Below are 22,276 nucleotides of genomic sequence, written 5' to 3' on the forward strand. Positions count from 1 at the left end.
CCAGCTGGTCAGGCCATTTGTTATTGCAATATCTGGAGGTGTCTTCTACTGGATGCACACTGCCTTTGTGTATGTGCATTCTCATAGTCACTGGTTTGCAACCAAAAAATTTGGATTTTTTTTTTAAATGTGTATGAATACCCCAAACTCCTGTAACTACTATATTTTAAAGTGTTTATAATATATGGTTCAAGTGACATTGACTTGACATGACTAGGTCAGACCTGCCTTTCTGATCACTTTACACTCAGCTTTCATGATAGAGCTTTGTAGCACCATTTTTTTTTATAATGGAATCCATGCATCCATGTTTTTACCTTAAAGGGCAGATGATCCTGAGGACAGATGACCTCCAGAATCAATAGAGTTAAACTGGACTTGTCACTAGGTGGAAAACTACCTAACAGAAGGCATTTTTGTGAGATTTGCTCTGTGGTCCGTATGTTATAGTGTATTATTAAATAACAATACAGAAAGGTGTCTAAGGCTTACGTGCAGCTTTTTATAAAACTTTCCAGCAAGTTATTCAGCCTTCCCTCCTGTTCTGAAATCGCTTGCATGTTCAAAGCCATTTTTAGGTGACTGCATGTCAGTGAAATAATCAAATGGACCCATTGCTAGAGGATGTTGTGGCTAGACAGGTGGAAGGGTGAGGGTATATATAGTTTCAAGAAGAAGTTTGTGCTATCCTGTACATACGTATCACAGTATAATATGAATCAGCCTGGATTGGGAGCTCAATGTACTCAGTCTGTGCAGATTTGTGTAGTAAAGCGATTCTTATCTACAAGCATTTACATTGTTATCCCATTATTTTTGATTGTGACAGAGCCTATTTTCTTATTAAATAAGAAATTACTCAACTCTCACTAATTATAATCCCACTCTTGTTTGATATAACGTGCATTGACACACAACATCACAAACCTCTTGTTGTCCGGTCTACCTTTCCAAGTATTTACCAACAACATCCGCTGGCACAATGTCCATTTGATTCTTACATCAATTCTCTTTAGGTGTATGTGGGCACACCGGTCCTGTCCTCCCATGCTCTGCTCCTGCCTCCCCGTCCTTCACTCCGGTGCCCCGTTCCCTCAGACTATACTTCTGATGCTTCTGGTTCAATCCTTGCTCCCAGTGTTCAGCTACTCACTCCAGTCCCGCCATCCCTCCCCGTGGCTCTGCTCCAGGCTGTGCCCATGCCCCAGCAGCCATATTGTATATGATCCACTAGCATTTGAGCGCAGTTACTGTATTCCTTATAACAAATTCCCCCATGGCACTGCACTCCAGTTTTTTGTTTTACTGTATTTATTTCTTTTTTGACAGTACTGAAACCTTATTGAAGGATGTTGGCACCTAATATATATTTATACATTTTATATATACAGGTTTTTTTCAAGTACCTGTAAGCATTTCTTACAGATGATAACATGCACTGTTAAATGCACAAATTCTTCATTTCTTGATTTGTAGCCACCAATATGGATTTACATTGATGTGAAGTCCTATCTCTACTGGTGGGCAGTGATACACTGTGCTCTTTTGCATACCAGCTTTGCTCTAATGTATTCAATTTTTGAAATCTAGAAATAAGCAGTATTGCCTTGCTCTAGTGATATCGTGTGTTTTGTGTGCTCATGGCAATTTATTTGTGGTGTGTGAGATAAAATAACAAGTGTTAAATGTGCATGTGTTGGCTTGTGGCTGGGAATGTGTCCAATGGAGATGATAAATGGTGACTCAGTGCCAATCCCTTAGGAACATGACTACTTGCTATGTTGTTTTGTCAGACAGAGTAACCACTGATTCATGAAAGCATCCTGATTCTGCTTCTTTACTGTTATCAGAAGTTTTCATTTACAGTGTACAAAGCATTGATTCATCATAGTTTCTTTACAGAAATGATGGAGACCAGTTAGTTTATATTACAACTCATTTAGGCAGCATTATTAACAAACCAGACAACTAACAAATCCATTAAACTTTAACAATTACCTGTAGGTGCTATTTTTTTTAATTTTTTTACTTTTGCTGCTTACAACTTGGAAACAAATGCTTGTTCTGCGTATACAACCGATTATATTTTGGTAAATGGAAATTACCTATACTTTTATTGACTTTTGTATTTAGAACTTATATTTTCATAAGCACTGTCCATCTTCAGGAAGCCATACATGGTCCTATGATATGCAAATCTGATGATGTCAGCATGACCTGCGACAAACACAGACAAAAGGACTTGCTATGGTCTCACCCCTCTCCTGACAATGGCAGGTACTTTAGGATATTTAGGTGCAATGTACTTAGGAAGTATGTACAGAGCATCCGGAAAGTATTCAATGCGCTTCACTTTTTCCACATTTTGTTATGTTACAGCCTTTTTCCAAAATGGAATAAATTAATTTTGTCCTCAAAATTCTACACACAATACCCCATAATGACCACGTGTAAAAAGTTTTTTTCGAGATCTTTGCAAATGTAATAAAATAAACAAAAAACTAAGAAATCACATGTACATAAGTATTCACAGCCTTTGCCATGAAGCTCAAAATTGAGCTGACGTGCATCATGTTTCCACTGATCATCCTTGAGATGTTCCTACAGCTTAATTGGAGTCCACCTGTGGTAAAGTCAGTTGATTGGACATGATTTTGAAAGGCATACACCTGTCTATATAGGGTCCCACACTTGACAGTGCATGTCAGAGCACAAACCAAGCATGAAGTCCAAGGAATTGTAAGTAGACCTCCGAGACAGGATTGTTTCTGGGGAAGGGTACAGAAAAATATCTGCTGCTTTGAAGGTCCCAATGAGCACAATGGCCTCCATCATCCATAAATGGAAGAAGCTTGGAACCACCAGGACGCTTCCTAGAGTTGGTCAGCTGTCTAAACTGAGCAATCGGGGGAGAATGGCCCTAGGCAAGGAGGTGACAAAGAACCTGATGGTCACTCTGTCAGAGCTACAGCATTCCTCTGTGGAGAGAGGAGAACCTTCCAGAAGGACAACCATCTCTGCAGCAATCCACCAATCAGGCCTGTATGGTAGAGTGGCCAGACGGAAACCACTCCTTAGTAAAAAGCACATGGCAGCCCGCCTGGAGTTTGCCAAAATGCACCTGAAGGACTCTCAGTTCATGAGAGACAAAGATTGTACTCTTTTTGGCGTGAATGCCAGTCGTTATGTTTGGAGGAAACCAGGCACCGCTCATCACCAGGCCATTACCATCCCTCCAGTGAAGCATGGTGGTGGCAGCATCATGCTGTGGAGATGTTTTTCAATGGCAGGAACTGGGAGACTAGTCAGGATAGAGGGAAAGATTAATGCAGCAATGTACAGAGACATCCTGGATGAAAACCTGCTCCAGAGCGCTCTTAACCTCAGATTGGGACGACGGTTCATCTTTCAGCAGGACAAAGACCCTAAGCACACAGCCAATATATCAATGGAGTGGCTGCAAGACAACTCTGTGAATGTCCTTGAGTGCCCAGCAAGAGACCAGACTTGAATCCGATTGAACATCTCTGGAGATATCTGAAAATGACTGTGCACCGACGCTTTCCATCCAACCTGATGGAGCTTGAGAGGTGCTGCATAGAGGAATGGGTGAAACTGCCCAAAGATAGGTGTGCCAAGCCTGTGGCATCATATTCAAAAAGACTTGAGTCTGTAATTGCTGCCAAAGGTGCATCAACAAAGTATTGAGCAAAGGCTGTGAATACTTATGTAAATGTGATTTCTTAGTTTGTTTGTTTGTTTTTTTAATTAAATTTGCAAAAATCTCAAAAAAACTTTTTACAAGTGTCATTATGGGGTATTGTGTGTAGAATTTTGAGGACAAAAATTAATTTATTCCATTTTGGAATAAGGCTGTAACATAACAAAATGTGGAAAAAGTGAAGCATTGTGAATACTTTCCGGATGCACCGTACATACTTCCTAAGTACATTGTACATAGCACCTACATATCCTAAAGCACCTGCCATTGTCAGGGGAGGGGTGAGACCATAGCAAGTCCTTTTGTCTGTGTTTGTCCCAGGTCATGCTGACATCATCAGATTTGCATATCATGGGACCATGTATGGCTTCCTGAAGATGGACAGTGCTTATGAAAATATAAGTTCTATATACAAAACTCAATAAAAGTAAAGGTAATTTTCGGATGCACTGTATAAAATGGTATAGTGGGGGTTACATTTGCAGACTTCTATGCATATAAAGGTTAAGAAAGTTTAACCTCTTTTCTTTTTAAACAGTTTTAGAACTGATATGTTTTTCTATATTTTTAGATATAATTTTACACTTAAATCCTACCTACTGTACTTTCAATTTTGATTTTGAATCAGTAGTGAATAGTGAATTATTGGTCATATTCCTCCATCTGGGGGACACTGATCATGGGGTTGTGTTAGGGATGCAGGAGCGGGCACGTAATAGGCTAAGTATTTAAATCTAAAGTATTAGGGCACTTAATAGGCTAAGTATTTAAATCTAAAGTATTAGGGCACTTAATAGGCTAAGTATTTAAATCTAAAGCTCCTCAGTTATTTGCTACGTGCATCTGCAAAGGAGTATGTGGGTTAAAGCTGCCCCAGGTAGTAGTTTTTTTTTTTCTATTTTGCTTTGGATAAGCTGGAGCCCGTCTGTAACACAAGAATATAACCTATTGTGTAGTTGCCTCTCTGCTGTATCATTTCGCTTCACAGGGGCTCTGCTGCACATGGAGTACAGCATCAGCTGATTATTTATTTAAGCCCTCTCTCCCAAGTGCAGCTATCGAGTGGGGGGGAAATCCCTTCACAATAGTCTTGGATGTTTTTTGAAACAAGTAAGGATCTCCATTCTCCAGAGATAGTACCCCTTCACACAATACACATTGGACACACCTGTATTACAGGAAGGATGCAAGCACTGTACCAATAGGGCGGGGCTCCAGCAGCACTTCCGGATAGGACCATCTTTTCTCAGGAAAAGGGAAAAACACCAGATGGAAACTGTTGAGACAGTGGAGGTTGTAGCAGCACACAATAGGATGATACAAATGTGCATCTATGCAGGCATTGGAGCCTTTTGTTATTTGGATGGAAGGAGGAGAAAACACAACATAAGACTAGGGGGTAAATGTAATGGACTGCAGACATCGGCAAGCTCCTTGCACGACTGCCCAATGTTTTAAAGTAGCCGTCATTTAAAAGGCAAAATCAACCCAGATCTCCAATGTGACCCCTTCCATCATGTACAAAATGCTCTGCTGGAATTCCCGCCTAATTTATGATTAGAATCACCTGTGTTGAACTAGTTAATTTATGAGAAAGGTGTTCAACACAGGTGGCTGCAATCATAAATTAAGAGGCAAGTCCAGGAGCAGAGTATGTTGTACCTGATGAAGGGGTTATGTTGGAGGGTCTGTCAACCTGGTTTCATGTAGGCTCAAATTCCAGCTCACTCCACCAGGTCAGTTGGTGCTTCTTGGGCTGCTAAGCATGAAGCTTCCACTGAGCAGTTGTGGCTGGCAGCTACTTGGTCCTCTGTCCACACATTTACCCGGTTTTCTCATTTCAGATCTTTATGTGTAAGAATTTTAGCATTGGATGCCAAGTTTTGTGTTCAGCTAAGTCTGAACCTCCTCTTCCCTAGTAATCTTTGGAACGTCCCCATGGTCAGTGTCCTCCAGATGAAGGAAGTGGAAAACATGATTTTAAGTATTTTACTGTTAAATTAATTTAAAGTCCATCTGGGGAACACTGCGTTCCTTCCCTTTTTTGAGTTTTATCTTTTAGTTCATTCTCTTTTGATTACACCGTACACTTTGAGGCGATTTAGTGTGGAAGTGCTTTTGTATCCTAACATGACCCCATGGTTAGTGTCCCCCAAATGGACTTGGAGAAATGGATTTAATAGTAAGTTCTAAAAAATAATTTTTTAAGCGGCCACTCACAATGCGACCTACTGAACATGGTTATGTACACTTCCTTAGTATCAATGTTTTGTCTGTTTGTTAACAGTGCTGCTAAACATTGTTTCTAATTAACTGGTAATGTGTTGTTAATCAGGGAAGCCGTTAAGAGTGGGGGCTACAGAATACCTGGGCTTGTCTGGTTGGCCCAACCATTCCAAGAAGGTGGAGCTTTGCCTAGCTTTGACCGTTACATTATTCATAGGAGCTCGTGTTTTGATTTGGGTGAAACCACACCTGCATGCTTGTCCCCATGACATACTCACATTCAGGCACCTGTACTCTTGGCAGTCCTATTAAATAGCAGATCCACAGTAAGCTTGGTGTGTTGAAGAGTGGGAGAATATACATCAAATAAAGCCTATTTCGTGGTCATAGTTCGCTCGCATTTTCCTAAATTTATTATTGAGATTTGATAGAGCGGGACCTGCACACACAGCAATTCTAATGCGGTAAAACTAGAAGTGGGAAGATTAGCTGAATAACTTCTTTCTTCTTTTTGACTCATCGTATCTATCTTTCTATCTATCTTTACTCCTTTAACTTAGTTTCTGTTGTATTACCATTGAACTGGTTTTAAACTGAATATTATTGTATTTGTAATGTGCATTCTTTGTTTCAACTTTCTTGCAGGGGCTCAAGTGTTCCAGAGAATGACCGTCTGGCCTCCATAGCATCAGAGTTGCAATTTAGATCTCTTAGTCGTCACTCGAGCCCAACAGAGGAGAGAGAGGGTAAGCATACTGTCATGTATTCCCTACTTCTGTTGGACACTTGGAGCCGAATGTAATAGGATGAGAGTTTAGAAAATGTAAGAGTTTAGCAGTAAACTCTGACACTATTACATTGGTTGAGTTGTATTTTCAAACTGGGAAAACATCTGGATGAGCGTCTAAATCGTGTTTTTTGAGTCTAAAAACATGTGAGTTTGCATGTTCCCGGACTCTATTACATTGGTTTACTGCTAAACTTTCACATTTTCTAAACTCTTACCCTATTACATTAGGCCCTTAAACCGTTTATTGATATGGTATACATTTTCATGGTACAAAAAAAAATTGCCAATGGAATTTATTAAATTTAAACTCCCGTACACACAGCGGCAGCCGTGGGGAGGTGTGCAGGATCACGCCCCCTACTTGCCCCCAGGCCGGCCGGACCCGCTGCAGCATGCAGATGATGGTCGTTCAGTGTATATGAACGACCATCATCTGCAGATCACTTGATCTGCAGATATATCCCTGTAGTGTGTACCCACCTTAAGGCTTTAATAGTTGTGAAAAAATTAGATTGCTGGTTATTGTGATGTAACCTTTTTGTATATGTCTCATGTACAATATTACCATTATTGGTATCATTGATTTTGTATTCATGCTGTACTACAGTGCCTCATTTTATCATTTATGCTTTTCAGTCTGCAAAATGCTGCTTTTTTGTGTTGGCATGTCTGTCTACTACAGAAGGATCGTGTCATTATTTCTAATGGATTCATTTTCAGAGCCTGTTTATCCGAAAGGAGAACAAGGCGGTTCTTCAAGACGAAGTTGGGAACTTCAGACACTTATCAGTCACACTCGAGGTACTAAAAATCGGCCTGCAGTTAAGTGCAGCTCTAGTGCTTAACATGCACTTTAGTTAGGTGTGTTTTTGTGTTTGCTGATGTACAGTAAAATCTAAAAACCATTTATCTGAACACAGGCTACTGTATGGGAACAAAATATCTTTTAGTTAAACTGTTATAAATATTTTGTTTGTATTGTACAGTTCACTGTTTTCTTTCCTCATTTGTTTCCTATGTGATCCACTGATGAAATTAATTATTTAATGATATATTAGCCCATAAAATGTAAATTGTATCATAAACGTTAAAAACAAAAAACCAACAACATACGTAGGTTTATTTAATACATGTAAAATTATCCATAGAAACTGATTATTATCCTAACTATTCTCTGTCCAAATCAATTGGGATAATTAAAGTTCTACTGTAGTCATTGTAACCATGTTGACGAGTTTGATTACATTCAATTGTAAATTCAGAAACATGATGTCTTTTATGTCAGGCTACGGGCTAAATGTGGCCTATTTAATGTGATATATTTTGATTAGCCCATGAACATCTTTGAGCATTTTCTAGTTCTGTTGCTGCAGGACCTTTAATCCTGGCCACATTTAGGCAGATCTTACATCTCTGCCTACACATCGAGCAACAAGATGTCTGATTTCTATATGGCTCTTTTCAGAACCAAACTCTACAGTATTGGGCCAGTTGCCAATATCGAAGCTTATATGAAGTAATATTTCACCAGCTTAGTAAGTTGTCATATGATCTATGAAAGGCCTTTTTCCTCCTCTGAGAGTAAGAATGTAATAAAGTAGATAAAATCTAGTTCTCAAAAAAAAAATAAAAAAAAATGACATAATGGAAAATTATCAGTTATGATATTGGTAATGGGTTTGCACATACCATAAAAAAATAATCTGCTTTTTGCAGTTAAGCACTTGAACTTGTGAAGTACATCATGGAAGAACAACCCTGCTAAATTATTTTGTCATTTATTTTTTTTTTCCCAGACATAGCTGCCAGGCATCGACCTATGGATACTATTCAGAAATCGGTCATGTTATTTGAAGATGAACGATATAGGGATATGCGAAGTAAAAATATAATTGGCCAAGTCTGTGATACCCCTAAGTCCTATGACAATGTTATGCATGTTGGACTTAGGAAAGTGACATTTAAGTGGCAAAGGGGAAACAAAATTGGTAAGTTTTTTTTTTTTTTTTTTTATCTACATTGTAATTGAATTTTAGAAGTAAATATAGTTAAGGGGTTCTGAACAAACTCTGCAAACAAAACATAAAGAATAGTAATAGATCCATTGATTTATTTACCTTCAACGCACCATTTGCCTGAACCTGGGTTCAGGTGATCAGGTAATCTTGCTAGCAAATAATAAGAAATAGTAATCTACCATTGTAATAATGCCTCATACATCAATGCAAACATCCAGCATAATATACACTATATGGACAAAAGTATTGGGACGCCTCACCACTACACCAACAGGTACTGTAATGACGTTGTCTTCAAACACATATACTTTTAATATGGAGTTAGTCCCCCTTTTGCAGTTATAACAGCTTCCACTCTTCTTGGAAGGCTTTCTACAAGATTTTGGAGTGTTTCTGTGGGAATTTGTGGCCATTCATTCTGTAGAACATTTATGAGGTCAGGTACTGATGTTGGACGAGAAGGCCTGGCTCACAATCACCGTTCCAGTTCATCCCAAAGGTGCTCGATGGGACTGAGGTCAGGGCTCTGTGCGGGCCAGTCAGGTTCTTCCACACCGAACTCATCAAACCCCGTCTTTATAGTCCTTGCTTTGTGCACTGGGGCGCAGTCGTGTTGGGATAGAAAAGGGCCTTCCCCAAACTGTTGCCACAAACTTGGAAGCATAGCATTGTCCAAAATGTCTTGGTATGCTGTAGCTTTAAGGTTGCTCTTCACTGGAGATAGGGCCTAGCCCAAACCCTAAAAACCCTCCCCATACCATTATCCCTCCTCCACCAAATTTCACAGTTGGCACAATGCAGTCAGGCAGGTAACGTTCTCCCGGCATCCGCCACACCAAGACTCGCCCACCTGACTCCCAAGCAGACCATTGTCGACTTTTACGCACCATGCGCCTTAGCAGTCGTCAACCTCGCTCTGTGATTTTACGTGGTCTTCCGCTTCAAGTCTGAATTGCTGTTGTTTTCCGAAACACTTGCACTTTCTAATAATATCACTTACAGTTAACTGTGGAATATCCAGCAGGGATGAAATTTCACAAACCGTCTTATTGCAATGGTGGCATTCTATCACAGTACCACACTTGAAGTCACTAAGCTCTTCAGAACTAATCATTTTGTATCACAAATGTTTGCAAATTGAGACTTCATGGCTAGGTGCCTGATTTTATACACCTGTTGCAATGGGTCTGATTGATACCTCAATTCAATAATTAACAGGTGTGGCCAAATACTTTTGACCATATAGTGTACCTGCATGACAGTGTTTTATTGAATATTCTCTCCATAAATGTAATTAAGGAAGTAATGCACAATAGTGACGAAATGTTATTATGTAAAGTGCGCCATAGTTGTGTATTACTGGATTCTCATGTGACACACAGGTGTTTGTGTGACAGATAAGGGAGAGTTTTCAGCCAGTGCTGTGAGTTATTGAGCATGAAATTCATCTGTATTGGGACACTGTTTGTGTTTTCTGTTTTGATTTCCAATGTGCTTCTGTGTTCTCATAGGTGAAGGTCAGTATGGAAAGGTCTACACCTGCATTAGTGTTGACACTGGAGAGCTCATGGCGATGAAGGAAGTAAGTGAAATTATGTCTCGTGGATCTTATCGGAATAACGACCGTACGGAACAGAGAAAAGAGTGGGAGAGAGACATGGTGGGGGCGAGAGGAAAAGAGTTCCGGAAAGAGGGGGAGAGAGATGGGGAACACTGTTAAATATAGGGAAAAGGGGGGAATGGGGAGAGTTAGATAAGGGATCGGGCAGGAGGGAGAGAGAGAATTGGGGTGAAAGGAAAGCAGACATAGAATGGGTTATACAGAGAGAGGGGGAAAACAAATGGCAATACTGGTCCTAACAGCACAGAAACAGTAGGAAAAAAGGGGAGAGGTAGAGGAATAGGGGGAGAATTAGGGTGAGATGGGAGGATTAGGGGAAGAATAGTGGGGGGGATTAGAGGAGTAGGGTGATATGAGAGAAATAGGATCACGAAAAAGGAGACTGGCGGAATAGGGGAAAAATTGGGGGGAGTCCAGAGGAAAAGGACGAATAAAGAGAGGAGATGGGAGTAATAGAGGCAAGAATAAGGAGAGATGGGAGTAATAGAGACAAGAATAAGGAGAGATGGGAGTAAATAGAGGCATGAATAAGGAGAGATGGGAGTAATAGAGACAAGAATAAGGAGAGATGGGAGTAATAGAGGCATGAATAAGGAGAGATGGGAGTAATAGAGGCATGAATAAGGAGAGATGGGAGTAATAGAGGCATGAATAAGGAGAGATGGGAGTACTAGAGGCATGAATAAGGAGAGATGGGAGTACTAGAGGCATGAATAAGGAGAGATGGGAGTAATAGAGGCATGAATAAGGAGAGATGGGAGTAATAGAGGCATGAATAAGGAGAGATGGGAGTAATAGAGACATGAGTAAGGAGAGATGGGAGTAATAGAGGCATGAATAAGGAGAGATGGGAGTAATAGAGGCATGAATAAGGAGAGATGGGAGTAATAGAGGCATGAATAAGGAGAGATGGGAGTAATAGAGACATGAGTAAGGAGAGATGGGAGTAATAGAGGCATGAATAAGGAGAGATGGGAGTAATAGAGGCATGAATAAGGAGATATGGGAGTAATAGAGGCATGAATAAGGAGAGATGGGAGTAATAGAGGCATGAATAAGGGGAGACTGCAGGACTAGGGGGAAGAATAGGAGGATACAAGCAGAATAGGGGTAGAGAGGATTAAAACCCTGCATAATAGCTATGACTGGTCCAAATACTAGTACTAAAAAATGTCTCTAGTACTGAAATGAGGTTAAAGGTGGCTAAAACAAGAAAACCTAGAATAAAGCTTTATTTAATCTTTTGAATTCTAATACTTCATTTCAATAATTGCATAATAGAAGAGCAGATATTGATAATAAAATAAATAATGAATAGAAACAAAAGTTTTCAGAATATATTGATCTCATCATTTAACACCTCCCTGCATAGTCTAGACATTAATTTTTATATCTTCTGCCTCATATTATTATTATTATTATTATTATTATCCTTTATTTATATGGCGCCACAAGTGTTCTGCAGCGCCGTACATAGAACTAATAGGTGAACAAGAAACAAGTAACTTACAGTACATTACAGTGCAGGACAAGGACACAACTTATATACATTGCTGAAATAGTGATTAAAGCACTCACAATAAGCTGCCGGGAGTTGGTGGTCCCGTGTTAGGTGCCCTAATGGGGAGTAGAGAGTAGAAGAAAATGTAAATAGAAGCACATGAGGGAAGAGGTCCCTGCTCATGAGAGCTTACATTCTAAGGGGAGGGGCAGACAGACAGGCGTGACACAGAAGGGTAAGAAAGGAAGGAAAGAGCATGAGGTGGGTTAGGATGAGTTCTGGAAGGCCTTGATGAAGTACTGGGTCTTGAGAGCCCGTTTGAAGATTTGTAGAGAGGTGGAGAGTCTGATGGGGAGAGGGAGAGCATTCCAAAGGTAGGGAGCAGCACGGGCAAAATCTCGGATGCGGGAGTGGGAGGAAGTAATCAGTTGGCAAGAGAGGCGGCATGCATTAGTTGAGCGAAGTGGGCGGGCGGGAGTGTGAAGGGAGAGAAGGTCAGAAATATATGCGGGAGAGGATTTGGTGAGGGCTTTGTAGGCGAATGTAAGAACCTTGAATTGGCATCTGAAGGGGAAGGGGAGCCAGTGTAGGGCTTGAAGGAGAGGGGAAGCAGATGTAGAACGTCTGGAGAGGAAGATGAGCCGAGCAGCAGCATTGAGAACAGATTGTAGTGGAGAGAGGTGAGAGACTGGGAGGCCAGCTAGGAGAAGGTTACAGTAGTCCAATCTGGATATGACCAGTGAGTTGATGAGGGTTTTAGTGGCATCCTGGGTGAGGAAGGGTCTAATCCTGGAGATATTTTTTAGGTGAAAATGGCAGGACTGCGAAAGGTGCTGAATGTGCGGTTTAAAGGAGAGGGAGGAGTCTAGGATAACTCCAAGACAACGCACTTTGGGGCTAGAGGAGATAGTTGTGCCATCAATAGAGAATGAAATTGTGGAAAGTGATGTAGTGGAAGAGGGTGGGAAGATGATCAGCTCAGTCTTAGACATGTTAAGTTTAAGAAAGCGCTGGGACATCCACGAAGAGACAGCAGAGAGACAGTTGGAGATACGGGTAAGGAGCTAAACACACTAATATACACATACGTGTATACATACACACACACACACACTTTATTTGTCAACTGCACATTCAAGCTGCAAATCTCCCGTTCAACAAAATTCCAAAGGTGCTCTATTGGATTTGATCTGCTGATGGTGGAGTTTATTGGAGTACAATTAACTCATTGTTATGTTCTCGGAACCAAGGGTAAGGTGTGCTTTGTGACATGGCATGTTATCCTGTACAAATAGCCATTAGAACATTGGTAGACTTAAGGGGCCTATCCATTAGCAGATAAATTGAACGATACATTGTTCAATTTATCTGCTATGGATAGACCCTGAACGATGAGGGATGCGCACTCCCGCGGCCGATAAATTGAATCTTTCATCTCTCCAACATGTTGGTCAATTATCGCATATCGCTGCCAGATATTAGAAATATGTGTCAGTTTATATGGTAAACGATGAAAGATAGTAGCAGCAGCTACAGAGCACTGCAGAGAAAAAAATCCACTCCCTGAATGATGTAATGCGATATCGTTTGTCATTTGCCAAAATCTGTCATGTACATAACAGATATCGTTCAGCACAGCCACCGGAATTTTCAAGGGATATCTTTTGTCTTTCATCGCTCAGAAAAACATCTGCTAATGGATAGGCCCAAAGTGATGTACATAGTGAGCGGCAATACTCAGGCAGGCTGTGGCATTTCATTAATGTTCAATTGGAATTAAAGGGATTATTGAAAATAAAGCCAAGAAAACATTCCCTGCAGCATTACACCACCACCATCCAGACTGATCAGGATGGATTCTGGTGGTTTATGCCAAATTCTGTCCCTACCATCGGCATTTTGCAGTAGAAATTTATTTGGTCAGATGTTTTTTGTTTTCGTTTTTTTCTCAACCTTGAGCTGAGCCTATGCCAGTTTGTAGTCTCAGGGCCTAAATCTGTAAAGCAAGGTACACACTGACAGATACATTGGCCGATCAATTGATAGTTGGGCATTGTTTACCTTCGATATGTCGGTGAACGTCGGCATTCACCGACGTATCGCATTGGCTGTGCTACACAGACGATGGACAGATATGTCTGCAGATATATCTGTCCATCGGCAGATGTGTACGACCGGTCTGCAGACCGCCCATTCGCACACAGCGGCAGCCGCAAAGAGGGGGGCAGGACACGCTCCTTGGTCACTGGGACCTGCAGCAAAACACAGATGATGGCCGTTCAGTGTGTATGAACTGCCATCATCTGCAGATATATCGGTCAGGTGTGTACCCACCTTAAGGATCATAATTGCAAAGCTGCACACAGGCTATAGATATATGATGTATGCACACAGGCAGCTTTGCAATTGCGATCCTTGCAGATATGGTAATGCAGCAGGAGGCATCACACCTCCTGTGCATTACTTAACAGAGCTGCGTTGTCCACTGCGATATCAGTTAATCTGCGTATCATCAGCCGGCTGCTGTGACCTACGGGGTCCCGCAGCTGGCCGCCGCAGTTTAGGGGAAGAGACTAGGAAATCTCCGTCAGCCGACAGAGATCCTGGCTTTTTCCCTCCCCTGTAATGGCGGTGACACGCCTCTGTTTCAAGAAACGGAGGGCATCGCCACCCCCTCCCCGCCCACAAGCGGCAGCAGACTGTCAATCACTGACAGTCTGCTGCCAGTTTGCGTGCGGCCTCGCAGACCCGTTCTGCACATGCGCATAATGGGTCTGGCGCCTGCGCAGATTCGTAAAGATCTGCTGAGTCAGGCCGTCAGTTTCCTTTACTTAGCTGACAGGAGTGGAACTTGGTGTGTTCTGCTGCTGCTGTAGCTTATCCTCGTCAAGTTTCTGCAACATACTGTGTACTCATAGGTGCTCTTCTACATATTACTATGGTAACCAATGGTTATTTGAGTTATTGTCGCTTCTGGTTGGCTTGCATCGGTCTGGGCATTCTCCACTGACCTCACTCATTAACAAGGCATTTTCATCCACAGAACTGCTGCTTACTGGATGTTTTTGTTGTTGTTTTGCTCACCATTCTCTGCAAACTATAGAAACTGTTGTGTTTTGAAAATCCCCATCAGAGAGCAGCTGTTTGCAAGATACTCAAATCATCCGACCTGGCACCAACAATCATTCCTCGGCCAAAGTCACTTAGATCATATATTGTAAACATTCTGGTGTTTTGTCTGGACAATAACATAGTCTCTTGATCATGCCTGCAGACTCTTACGCATTGGGTTGTTATAGCTAGATCGATCCATCTTTCTATGTTATATTATCTGTAATGCTTGGCACATTTCCCCAGATAAGGGTTTTTCTGCCTAGATTTGGAGCATGATGCTTAAGATCTACAAAGATGATTTTAAAAATAGTTTTTCTCTGTCCCGTGTCCACTGTCCTATTATTACCCTCCTCAATAAACTATAGGAAGAAATGCTTGCTGTTCTTGTTTGTGAAGAGGACAATATTGCTAGCAATTTACTTTGTTGCCTTTCCTTATTCTTTCTGGATACCTGTTATCCAGCAACACAAACACAAAAAAAGTAATGAATTCCTGCCGCTCGGTGGTTAACATACATATGATCATTAAGTGCTGCTTAAGTCCCCAGATAGGAGAACTGCTAAATGATGTCCTGAGAAGTCCCACATAAAATTGATTTATTTGAATTTCTAATTAATAATATATAATTAATCCAAATTTCTATAAAAATAAGTATGTATAGAAATAATATAAATGTATAAAATAGTTTGACAATGAATTGTTAATGACCATATATATGCTTTTTTTTGTATTTTGTAACTGAGGCTAAAGCAGTGGACTTTGTATTTGTCTGACAAGAGCATTTGCATTGGTCTGATATTTGTAGAACTCGCCAAAATCAAGCAATAGGAGACTTCCAACTTCGGCGTCTGTTGTTGAGTAATAGAACTTGATACTTACCAGTTAATGAAACCCACTTGATGCTATTCTTCATTGAGTTATTGTTGCCTGGATACAAAACAATTCACCCTGACCTACATTCAGGAGCATGACTCAATCCTGACAGCACTGAAAAGCCTGTTCTCAAGATACAAAATAGTTATAATTTGGCTCAACCTGTGCTAAGACTAACAGGCATCATGCTTTGTGCTTTTTTGCCAACTGTACGATTTTCAGTTCTTTTACTAAGGAGTAAAGTTAATAAGCATCATGTTTCTGCAAGATTAAACTCGGGAACAGGTTCGTACGAAAATGCACGTTTTCCCAGACCAAACATGCAAATTTACCAAGAAGCAAGTTTAGCAAAATTGAGTTTTTCGATGGTGAATGCAAACATGTATTGTGCGAGTTTTTAGTGAGACCAAACGCATGCAAATGTCAACGTATTTTTAAAAGACATGCGATGAATAAACACGCACGACTATGGGTGTGTGAACACGCATGATAATGAATGCATCCCCATAGAAACATGTTGTGATTGGCTGAAACAGTCACATGTCATGTGCACACTGCCCAAGCATATAAAAATGCCCCAAACAGCCTGATCTTTGAGGGTTTTGTTGGTTGGAGTTTGTTTAGTGGTATAGGAGAGTTTTTGACTAGTGGAATCGATTGTTGCTTGGTGTGTGTAAGTTGTTTTGTGCTTATTTGTTGTCTTGTAATTTATCTGTCTCATTTTTCTTTCTTGATTGTTTTCTTTTGTTTTCTTTTGTCTTGTTTGTGTTTTTGTCTGTGTGTGTGTGTAGTAGGAGAGGAGGTTTGTGTTAATTTGTCTTTTTGTGTGTTTGTGAGAAGTGGACATTAATATGTCCAGGGCAGAGGAGAGACAGGGAGAGATTGAGGTAGAGGAGGTTGCTGCTCAAGAGGTCAGAATGGACCTCCATACAAGCAGCAGATAATGAGGCCCCCAGGCAGAGGGGCACAACCAAGATGGCGCAATGTGAAATTCTCTGTGGAGGAGAACATGGCCCTTGTGCAGGAGGTCATGAAATCCCACCACCTGCACGTTTGTCAAATGGGCATGGTGCCTATTGAGATATACATGTGCTCTGGCACTAGGTGGTCTTAGCTGAATGTGTGTTCAGTCAAGCACCCAGGACATAAGGCATGCCTGCAATGCTATAAAAAACTTCCCTGACTGCATGCCACTGTGACTCCTGACTATGGAAGCAGATGCAGGTATCCTTTAGTGGCTGAAATGCTGCCATTACCGGAGTTAGATACTGTGAGAATGTTGACTGGGATATCCCGAGAACTCTACCAGTTACAGAATGAGAATCACCAGTAGCCAGAAAGTGCAACACAGCCAGAAGCTTATGCATGCCCTAGACAGAGTGGGAACGTGCTTTCAGGGTCCAGGTCCAGTTTGACTTGGTCATACAGATGGAATATGTTACGTTCAGTCAGAACATCTGTATGACCTTGCCATCGGTCAATGTGTTAATGTCCAAACGCCTCCTAAAAACGTGGCCTGTGCAGCTTTTGTTGTACATGCATTACCTCCTGTGCCTGTATAATTTCTTGCTCCGGGGTCCTTCCAGCCTGGTGGTAGAGTCTCTGATATCCCAACCATGAGCAGTGTACAGCAGTACTAGCATATTCTGCCATGTTTGCATCACACAAATAAATACAGTCTATTTGAAAAGTGTATTTTGGTGTGAGTTTGGTAATTTCACGTGTGCGATTCAAAACCCGATACTTTGGTAAATTTGTGAGTCTTGTTGTTTCCTATTTTAAGTACTTGCAAGTTTGGTTGATGGAGAGTTTTGTTGTATTTTTGGGGTTAATGCGAGTAAATTTGCGAGTCGGGAAAACAGGCTAAACTCACACGTGAATGCATTCTTGCCCAAACACAAATCTTAGTAACATTACCGCTTATAGAAGAAATATTGTATTACATTGCTTGTTCTCTAAAATAATTTGAAATAAATTACAGCATAGACCCATTTTTATTTTAGTAAGGTATATATAACATTTAGTATTTTTTACCTATCATTCACCAGGTCGCTAGCTAGTTTTTCTGTGCAGAGCCCCCTACCACCCCTAAGCATTGCACCTTACCTTGTGCCGACCATGTAACGGATGTCAGCTCAAGGTGCTACTGTAGCTGGATGAGAAGTGAGGCTGTGGCTGTGTCTAGTAGGCACCCTGTGAGACTATGAGGAAGATGGGCCTTCCTGCAGCTCTCTACGGAATCTGCGCTCAAAGGACAATAGCAGCATTTTATAATATATGTGATTACATTATAATCTTGAACGTGAGCTATGAGTTGTGTAATGTCAACTACAACTCTTTTATTATTGGCTGAAAATGTTTGGAATGTTTCAATAATAATGTATCTAGAAATACATTCTATATAAAAAAAGTCTGTTTTTTAGTACATATATATAGAAAAATTAAGCATAAGTAATGAAGTATTGTTTCCCTTTAATACATGGACACAGTATTTATTTTAATTCTGTAAAATATTTACACTAATTACGGGTTAGAAAAGAGCCATAAAATGGATAAAAAAATATAGTCAGGGAACACTAGGGGTATTTGTGCAGTTACATTTCTACTTTGGAATTTTTTTTTTACAGTTAAGACCTTTCTGCTTATTAAAAATGTGCAAACAACCGGTTTTCTTTAATTATTTTCTGATTCCAGATCCGCTTTCAGCCAAATGACCATAAAACAATAAAGGAAACTGCTGATGAACTGAAAATCTTTGAAGGGATCAAGCACTCAAATCTTGTCCGTTACTTTGGCGTAGAACTTCACAGAGTAAGTGTTTTTATTTCAAGAGAAAGTTAAAGAAAAATTATCACTTTGGTATAAATGGTTGTAAAAACAAAAAAAATAAAAATAAAAAAATTAAATGTTACATGTTGCCTGCAGATGCGGTTGAGAGTTGTATTGCATTTTCTTTCACCCCAACTCCTGTGTCTCTCCTTCCCTCGTCACACATTCCTGCTATGTAAAGAATGCTACAGGGTCTAAGAATCTCCATTAAAATATGTATTTACATTTTTTTAAATTAATTGCAGGTGGTACTCTTAGAACAAACAGTTGTTTTATAGATTAAAGTATAATTGTAGTTACCTCAAAGAGCTACTTTATCCCCAATGCAAAAAAATAATTGCAGGTAAAAAATACATTTTAACGTGTATGTATATGTGTGTATTTGTATATATTATATGTATATAGAAAATAATGGCGGCACTCCACGACTAATTTATAGATGAGAACAAGCGTTTTAATGTATAGGATCTCTGCATTAAAACGCTTGTTCTCATCTAAACATTAGTCGTGGAGTGCCGTCATTATTTTCTGACTGTATTGGACCTGGTGGTCCATGGAGGGGAGGGCAACCACGCCATTCAGTGCGTTATACCCAGTGAGTGCCGGAATTGAACATATATATATATATATATATATATATATATATATATATATATATAACTATTTTTAAATAATCCCTATAACTTTCCATAAAAGAAAGAAAATTACCAACATTAGAAATTGGGTATCAAACTAAATGGGAGAATTAGGAGAAAGCATGTAAGGAGATATTTCAAGGGGCTCACTAATTACTTTATTATATTTGTTTTATTATTATTAATAAATAATAATTATTAATAATATTAACAATAATAATTAATATCATCTTACCCTAAAAAACGTAAGGCACTTTTTCCTATGCACCTTTTATTTGTTGTTAATATGTATTGTAAAATGTATCAATAAAAATGATGTTTTCAAAAACAAACACACACTTGATTTAATATTAAAAAAAAAATTTAGAAAAATAAATATTTCCTTTTTTTATTTTTTTACTCTCATAACATTTTGTTGTTTTAACTAGTACATAGCAAATATAGTAATGTGACTGTCTGCATACAGAACGTGACTTTTCATACCACACCTGTCCAGTCAGAATGTCAACATGTTCATCATGTCGACACCAGCATGTTGACATATGGTTTTTTGCTTTCTTAACGATATTAAAAAAATCAATATATTGACGTGATAGATGTTGCGTTTTAACCATGTTGGCCTTTTTGAATATTGAATGTTTGAATTATTATTTTTTATTTTAAGTACAATAAACAATAGCAACTCACTATAGCTTAAGTACATAATTTTACTCGAGGGTAAAGCAACTCACTATAGGCTGATTTGAAGGAGCAAGCAGTGACAAGACAATGGGGTGGAGCACTCGTGAATGGGTAATGCTAGGGCAGAACAAAAGGGAAGAGCGGAGAGGGCAGGAGGCAGTTTACGTAGAGTTTGAAATTATATGACCACTTTCACGACCATTTTGTAGTGTGTGTGTTTTCTTCTACATTAATATTTTATAAACTGTTGAGCTATTTTATTTAACTCCATTTTATTATTGTAATGACAAATTATTGCTGTTTAGAATGTGTTTGTGTGAAGTGTAACCTTAAATATTTAATTTGATTTATCCCAAATTCAGGAAGAAATGTACATTTTCATGGAATACTGTGATGAAGGTACTTTGGAGGAAGTTTCTAGGCTTGGTCTTCAGGAACACGTTATACGACTTTACACAAAGCAGATCACCATTGCAATAAATGTGCTTCATGAACATGGCATTGTTCATCGAGATATTAAAGGTAAAAAAAATGACGTACCATGCAGAGTGTATGCTAGATTTACATGTCTCTGGCTGGAGATCTGATGTGTAATATAGAAAAATACACTATATTAGACTTTTGGAAACTCTTGTCATTTTACATATTACACAAGTGACATAAATTGTAAAATGTCTTTAAGCTTAATATTGATGAGTAGTGATGTCAGCAGTTGGAGTGATGCTTCTCCTGTAAAATGTAACTTAGGGTCCTATGTATAAAGCTATTTTTTTACATGTTATTATCCAGAAACTGCAGTTTCTGCACAATTTTATTTATTTTTCCTATGTACTAAAAGCACAGTGTAGGAGATTTCACAGAAATCTCCGGCAAAGTGCTAATTAACTTTGCAGATCGCTGTCCCCATTATTATCAATGGGGACTACGAACTGACCCCTATGTAGTAAACGTCAAAAAGCTAAACTTTTTAGAGTTTAGCCCTGGTAGTTTACACCATCTTCAGATGGTGTAAACTAGTATAAGCCTATGGATGCTCCAGGTGCAGGAGAGTGATCTTTTGATCTCTCTCTCGCAGCCCCTGGCCAGCCCCAGAAGCTGACACTGTGCACATGCGCATTGTCAGCTTCCTCTGACAAAGTCTTTCACTTCTGTGAAAGACTTCTCTTAAATGCCAGGGATATACCTCACAGGGACAGCGGTTACCGCAACCATTGTCCCTGCGAGTTTCCCTTTGTACATAGCTGGGATATTTTCATTAAAATTTAAAATATCCCCTGCGAGTTGGATACATAATAATCATGGCAGTAGAGTTAAAGCAAAGCTGTAAGTTATGGTGATGAACTCATGGGATGCTACTAGTAATTCTCAGCGTGCTAAGTGACTTAACAAGCATTCTAAATAGCCTGGTCATCATGGTAATCCTGACCACTGCTGTCCCCTTGCTGGAGTGGAACAACAGAGTGGCTATTTGTCCTCTACCTGGAAAACATTTGTGGTATAGGTCCTGAAGGTTTTGAATAACTTGTACTAAACTAGAGGACATGCCAAACGGGTGTATGGCTGCAATTTCTAATATAACCTTGTTATTAGTTCATTCCTCTTCTAATCCCAATGCTATTATGTATGTTCTCACTTCCCAGGAGCAAATATACTTCTTACATCCTCTGGCCTAATAAAACTTGGAGACTTTGGATGCTCAGTGAAATTGAAGAATAATGTGCAGACCATGCCTGGAGAAGTAAACAGCACACTCGGAACCGCAGGTAAAAGATGGTGCTTGTAAATCTCATAGCTTCTTCTCATTTCTTACACTTTTAAGCAGTCTGTTAGCTTTAGGAGTTAGCACCCTGACAGGGGTGTATCTAGGGATCCAAGCGCCCCTGGCAATGTAATAGACTGGCGCCCCCTCCCTCCCCCCTTATGCAGTACTGCATTGCCCCCAGGAGTAGTCCCCCTTATACAGTGCCTCCAGTAGTAGTCCCCCCTTTGCTGCATTGCCCCCAGTAGTAGTGCCCCCACTAGTATCCCCCCCTATACTGTGCTCCCAGTAGTAGTCCCCCTATACAGTGGCCCCAGTAGTAGTGCCCCTAGTAGCAGTCCCCCCTACACAGTGCCCCCAGTAGCGCCCACCCCATACAGTGCCCCCCCACTGCTGTGCCAGGCTTACACACACACACACACACACACACACACACACACAAGAAAAAAAAATACAACTTACCTGATCCCCGCTCCTGACACGACCGCCGCTGTCCGCTCTGAATCCC

General features: G+C 40.1%; 1 protein-coding gene across 4 annotated transcripts in view; it reads left to right on the plus strand.

Annotated features, from left to right (window-relative positions):
- The window catches only part of MAP3K4 (mitogen-activated protein kinase kinase kinase 4), a 113,132-nt gene that overhangs the window by 86,689 nt on the left and 4,167 nt on the right, over window positions 1–22,276 (plus strand). For all 4 annotated transcript variants that reach the window (XM_088456535.1, XM_088456303.1, XM_088456447.1 and 1 more), the window contains 7 exons: window positions 6,593–6,693; window positions 7,458–7,538; window positions 8,534–8,725; window positions 10,267–10,337; window positions 18,559–18,675; window positions 20,372–20,531; window positions 21,650–21,772. In XM_088456535.1, the coding sequence (XP_088312661.1) occupies window positions 6,593–6,693; window positions 7,458–7,538; window positions 8,534–8,725; window positions 10,267–10,337; window positions 18,559–18,675; window positions 20,372–20,531; window positions 21,650–21,772 (845 nt within the window). The remainder of the gene's footprint in view (window positions 1–6,592; window positions 6,694–7,457; window positions 7,539–8,533; window positions 8,726–10,266; window positions 10,338–18,558; window positions 18,676–20,371; window positions 20,532–21,649; window positions 21,773–22,276) is intronic.

The sequence above is a fragment of the Taudactylus pleione genome, unplaced genomic scaffold (assembly GCF_031769625.1).
Source record: "Taudactylus pleione unplaced genomic scaffold, aTauple2 ptg000006l, whole genome shotgun sequence".
Lineage (NCBI taxonomy): Eukaryota > Metazoa > Chordata > Amphibia > Anura > Myobatrachidae > Taudactylus > Taudactylus pleione.